At 47.4% G+C, this 5,707-nt stretch overlaps 1 protein-coding gene across 2 annotated transcripts; it reads right to left on the reverse strand.

Moving 5' to 3' along the window:
• Positions 1 to 384: 384 nt before the first annotated feature.
• On the reverse strand, positions 385 to 5,131 carry CLP1 (cleavage factor polyribonucleotide kinase subunit 1). 2 transcript variants are annotated; one of them, XM_033204562.1, is made up of 3 exons: positions 4,336 to 5,131; positions 2,172 to 2,799; positions 385 to 1,482 (listed from the first exon to the last, which is right to left on the reverse strand). In XM_033204562.1, the coding sequence occupies exons 2-3, from the start codon at positions 2,775 to 2,777 to the stop codon at positions 811 to 813; spliced, it is 1,278 nt and encodes a 425-aa protein (XP_033060453.1). In that variant the 5' UTR covers positions 2,778 to 2,799; positions 4,336 to 5,131; the 3' UTR covers positions 385 to 810. The 2 variants fall into 2 exon arrangements, with proteins under 2 accessions (XP_033060453.1, XP_033060454.1); XM_033204563.1 differs by lacking the exon at positions 4,336 to 5,131 and adding an exon at positions 3,481 to 3,537 and having other exon boundaries at positions 811 to 1,482.
• Positions 5,132 to 5,707: the final 576 nt, after the last annotated feature.

Consider the following 5,707-nt stretch of genomic DNA (forward strand, 5'->3'; position numbering starts at 1 on the left):
AGCACTTTGGGAGGCCAAGGTGGGCAGATCATGAGGTCAGGAGCTTAAGACCAGCCTGGCCAACATAGTGAAACCCTGTCTCTACTAAAAAAAATACAAAAAATTAGCTGGGCGTGGTAGCAGGCACCTGTAACCCCAGCTACTTGGGAGGCTGAGACAGGAGAATTGCTAGAACCCGGGAGGCAGAGGTTGTGAGCTGAGATCACGCCACTGCACTCCAGCCTGGGTGACAGTGCGAGACTCTGTCACAAAAAAAAAAAAAAAACTCACTTGGCTCACAGGTAGGTTTCTTGGTTTTCCCCTCCTCTAAGCATTTTAGCAATAAATCATTCCAATGATATTTCTATAACACTTAGAGGAAAAAAAATAAATTATACCAACTTCTATGACATGGCAAAAATATTTATTAAAATGATTTTTAAGTTTGAACTTTATTGGAAAGAGTCCCTCTAATTCACACTTTCATCCTAGATAAATGGGTAAGAACCCTATATGGAATATAAAGCATTGATTTTTAAAAACCACAAAGTAGCACAGTGAAAGAAATGCAATTCTCCAGGGTCTTAGAGAATTCAAAGTGGCATCTTAGGTAGTCTAAGCAACCAATTAGAGTCTCATGGTTTTCCTTTTGGTTCAAGATTAGAAGAGTCAGGTTACCACTACCTGTTTTTAGAGGTAGAATATGAACTTCTACTAGTCCACAGTTTACTGGTCAAGTGGCCCCAACAGAGTCTCTTATCTCAGCCCATCTGCCTCTAGGGGTGGCCAGAAGATCTCTATGTCCCAGGCAGCGAGGCTTCCTGCTGATCTCTACTTCAGATCCATGAACCGGATGTCCATGATGAGAAGGAAGTTCTTAGGCAGTGGGCGGGGGGCTGGAGACAGAACAGTAAACACCTGATGCTCCAGGTCCACACTGGTCACCACAATGAAGCCAGCTACACTCGTCTCGGACAGGTTCTCCTCTGTGCCCTCGGCAGTGCTGACACTCAGTAGGTGGTGCACCATATCTCGCCCAGGAGTGACGGGTACTAGCTTGAGCTGATTATCCTCTTGAGACATGCCCAAAGGTAAACAGGAGTCTGGGATGGTGGGTGCCCCAACTTTGTAGATTTTCACATCTGAAAATTTGACATTGAAGGCATGGGGATAGAAACAGCCTCGGAATCCATAAAAATACTCACGGATACGCTCATCCCTACATTCCCGCCGGAAGTCCTTGGAGCGCTCCACCACACCCCCAGATTTAGGGAGCAGCACGGTGCGTACAAAGTGGGGGAGGTCCCGTTTCAGTTCATTGTACAGTCGTTCTTGATCCAGAACCACAACGACATCCACCTCAAAAGCTGAGGCTGCATGCACCAGAGCCTGGTAACCAGAGCCCTTGACCCAGCCACAGGTGTTAATGACACAGCCACTCACAGATGCTCTTCGATTCACCTCACACCTTTGGTTGAACACATCTGCTAAACGAGATGTAATCTGCAAAAGAGAGGATCCAGGTAAGAACAAAAATACCCAGACAAACCCATGGCTACTTTGTTCCCCTTTAGAATAAGTGCTTTTAGATATAAGAAAAATGACTTTTTTTTTTTTGAAATGGAGTCTCACTCTCTTGCCCAGGCTGGAGTGCAGTGGTGCGATCTCAGCTCACTGCAACCTCCACCTCCAGGGTTCAAGTGATTCTCCTGCCTCAGCCTCCCGAACAGCTGGGATTACAGGCATCGGCCACCACGCCCGGCTAATTTTTGTATTTTCAGTAGAGACGAGGTTTCACCATGTTGGCCAGGCTGCTCTCCAACTCCTGACCTCAGGTGATCCACCTGCCTCAGCTTCCCAGGTTGTGGGATTACAGGCATGAACCACTGCACCCAGCCTGAAAAAATGACACTTTTAATGGCTGTAGTTTTGACAACATAACATGGATTTCATTTTTATGTTGCTGCTTCTACCTCCTGTTTTATGCCATAAGTAAAAATCTAACAAATTACTAAGAATAGATCCACAGAAATGTTTAACAATCTGAGACTGACTTATATTTGGAACTGCCTTTTCTTAAGTAATGCAGCAGAAATACCAGCTGAGAAAATGCAGTGTTAACTAGTAAACTTCCCCAGTTTCCTACCCTGATAGCAACCCTTCCCTCCACTTCACCTTTCTCTGGCTCTGACCTTATTATAAAGCTTGATGTTGGTGCCAGGAGTGGTGGAACCAAAATGATACACCAGAGGGGCCTGGATAGAGAAACCCTCTTCCACGTCTGCAGGCCGCTCAATGTAGAGGGCCCCCATGGTACCAGGGATGGACACAGAACCCTGGCCCACATCCAGCTCCACATAAGTGGGACGGCGGCCCAAACGCACTGCATAGTTGAGCAGAAGGCGACACACTGTAGACTTGCCCACATCAGTGGGGCCCACTACCATCACACGGGGACCTCGCTCTTCTTCCTTTTCCGCTTGCCTCCGCATCTGTTCCAAGGCTGTGTGAGTGTTGAGGTAAAGCAACATAGGAGTGTCCTTGGAGACATAAGCCACCTCAGTGCGGCCGCTCAGTTGCACAGAACAGCCATGCCAAGTGAAAACAGCCACCTTGGCACCAGCATCAAAGGTGAATTTCTTGTTTCGGGTCAGCTCTGTGCCAAAGATCTCTGCCATGCCAGTCAACAACTCCAACTGAACTGACTGAGATGCCTCCACCTCAAAGCGAAGTTCTGTTTCTCGCTCTAGTTCAAATTTAGTGGTTGGCTTCTTGTCATCATTAGCCTCTTCTCCCATCTCTTCTGTGTAGCTGCTGCACCTAGAACATAAATTAAATATCAGACCTAATTGTAAGTCAGTCCTCTGTTACAAAAACATCCAATGGGGCCAGGCGTGGTGACTCATGCCTGTAATCCCAGCACTTTGGGAAGCTGAGGTGGCTGGACCACTTGAAGTCGGGAGTTCAAGACTAGCCTGGCCAACATGGTGAACCCCGTCTCTACTAAACATAAAAAAAAAAAAAAATTAGCCAGGCATGGTGGTGGGTGCCTGTAATCCTAGCTCTTTGGGATGCCAAGGCAGGAGAATCACTTGAACCCAGGTGGCAGAGGTTGCAGTGAGCCGAGATTGCACCACTGCATGCCAGCCTGGGCAACAGAGCAAGACTCCATCTCAAAAAAAAAGAAAAGAAAAGAAATCATCCAATGGGCCAGGCACAGTAGCTTAGGCCTGTAATCCCAGCACTTTGGGGCACTGAGTTGGGCAGATCCCCTGAGCTCAAGAGTACAAGACCAGCCTGGGCAACATGGTGAAACCCCATCTCCACAAAAAATGCAAAAATTGGCCAGGCCTGGTGGCTCACGCCCGTAATCCCAGCACTTTGGGAGGCCAAGGCGGGCAGATCACCTGAAGTCACGAGTTCAAGACCCGCTTGGCCAACATGGTGAAATCTCACCTTTACTAAAAAATACAAAAATTAGCCAGGCATGGTGGTGAGTGCCTGTTGTCCAAGCTACTCAGGAGACTGAGTCAGGAGAATCACTTGAACCTGGGAGGTAGAGGTTGCAGGGTTGCAGTGAGGCGAGATCGCACCACTGTACTCCCGCCTGGGCGACAGAGCAAGGCTCTGTCTCAAAGCAAAACAAAACAAAAACATACAATCAATGTTTCCCCTTACCTTGCTTTAATTCTCTCCATATTTCTTATCACCATCTGTCTCACTATATATTATGTCTTCCCCGCCTTCCCCACCCCAAAATGTAAGACTTGGGCATTTTTGTTTGCTACTGTATACTACTTAGAATAGAGCTTGACAGACTGTAGACACCTCAATACATTGCGTGAATTAATGTCTAAGACATCAGAGAAAAACCATACCTACAGATGGACAGAAGATTTAATTATATCACCCTCCATCACTCTATTGGTAAACTCCAGACTTGAGAAGGTAACAGATGCCCAGACCCCAATCATCTTAGTCAACAGGAAAGGGCGTCTGCAATACGGATGCAAAGCAAAGAATACCTGGTTTGAACTCAGAAAACAGCATAAGCCTCGGTTCTGTAACTACTAGTAGTGTCTTTAGACAATCACTTAACTTCTCTGAACCTTTGAAGCTGTCGACTGGAAAGGACTTACACTTCCTCAAATACAGTGCTGTTCTTGGTGTTTATAGGAATTGTGAGAGGAAAAAAAAGCACTTCGTAAACTAGAAAACGACAAGGAAACGATATGAACTATTTCTGATCCTGGACTGCAGCTCTAGGTTCAGCATTTGTCCCAACATCCCCAGACACCAAAATCTCCCCGGACCCCAAGGAGGCGACAGTTGCGTTCCTGCTCTTTTTTAACTCACCTGCGCAGCCAGGAGCCCAACAGTTAAACCCAGAAGGTCCTCCAGTGCAGAACTTAAACCAAACTACAAGTTGTTCTTGCCCAGACCCACGCCGGAAACAAACGCAGTTCCGCACTTGCGCTATGAAAGGACATGCGGTCGCGCGCTGCCCTTTGGGACGTGTAGTTTGCCGGAACAGTCGAGAGCGGGTGCACTCGCTAAGCCGCTCGGCCTTCTGGGAGTTGTAGTCAAAGGATTGTTTTGAACTTGACGCCAAGGGTGGGAGGGGCGGCGGCCGTCGTTATTCGTGAGGCCGGAGGGAGGAGTGAGGAGGCGAGGCGGTTGCGCCCCCGTGCTGGGCAGCGACAGGTCGAGGGACCTGGCTTCGGCAGTGCGCGTCCGCGGCGGGAATCTCGCCCCAGATTTCCTGCTCCCCTGCAGCCCAGGAAAGAGAAGGGATGCCCGGAAGAGAGGGGGACTTACTGTCTAGGTCTAGGTCCCGCGACGGCCTGCTTTCCTGGACAAGCCACGAAGCACAAAATCCTGTTTGGGCAGGGGGAAACCTAGGGGTAGGGAAAGGGAGGAAAACAGCCCGACAGAGGTTGCACCGAGTTGTTGTCTCCCATCTGACACAGTCCTTGGCACATGGAAGGCATTTCAAAATTTTTTTCTTTAATAAAAGAATAAAAATCCGATGATTTCTTCCAGCTACAAGTCAGTCATTACCCAACAACCTCTCTCCCACTAAACGAGGATTTTTGTTGGCCACTCATTTCCCTCCATAAATCCCTGACAGTTACAGGTCAGTCATTTGCCCCGCAGCCAACAGGTTCCACCACGTCTGTAATCCTCTTTTAACTAACTTGGGCCTTGGAATCTTATATTATTTGCTATACTGCTTACATCACTGTGTGACTTTGAGCAAATCACAGGCTTCATTTCTCTGAGATCTTTTTTTGTTTGTTTGTTTTTGTTTTTTTAATTTTTGAGACAGGGTCTCGCTCTCTCGCCCAGGCTGGAGTACAGTGCCACGAACATGGCTCACTGCAGCCTCGACCTCCTGGGCTCAAGCATGACATCGTTTTTTGTCTGCAAAGTGGGGATAATAACAGTGCCCAACCTAAAGTTGTTTTGACGATTGCAGGAATGTGCCTGTAAAGTACTAAGTACAATGTCTGTAATACAGAAAAATCTGATGTCAACTTTTACGTTTTTATTATAGGCTGGGGGGAAGGGACTATAATACCATTCATTCGTGCAATACTTAACATTTTTCAGATCCCTTTCAGGCATCTTCTTTCACAGCCGCCCTGTAAAGTCAGCTTTATTATATCCAATTTCAGATGGGGGAGGAGACTAAGATAGGTGCAGGGATTTGTCCAAACATTAACAT

This window comes from Trachypithecus francoisi, unplaced genomic scaffold (genome assembly GCF_009764315.1).
Source record: "Trachypithecus francoisi isolate TF-2019V2 unplaced genomic scaffold, Tfra_2.0 Lachesis_group8, whole genome shotgun sequence".
Classification (NCBI taxonomy): domain Eukaryota; kingdom Metazoa; phylum Chordata; class Mammalia; order Primates; family Cercopithecidae; genus Trachypithecus; species Trachypithecus francoisi.

Bases quoted from the DNA above. Each gene is read 5' to 3' on its own strand.
- CLP1 (XM_033204562.1), bottom strand. From the start codon at position 2,777: ATGGGAGAAGAGGCTAATGATGACAAGAAGCCAACCACTAAATTTGAA. The intron at 1,483-2,171 runs GTCAGAGCCAGA...TCTCTTTTGCAG, and splicing joins ACATCAAGCTTTATAATAAG to ATTACATCTCGTTTAGCAGA.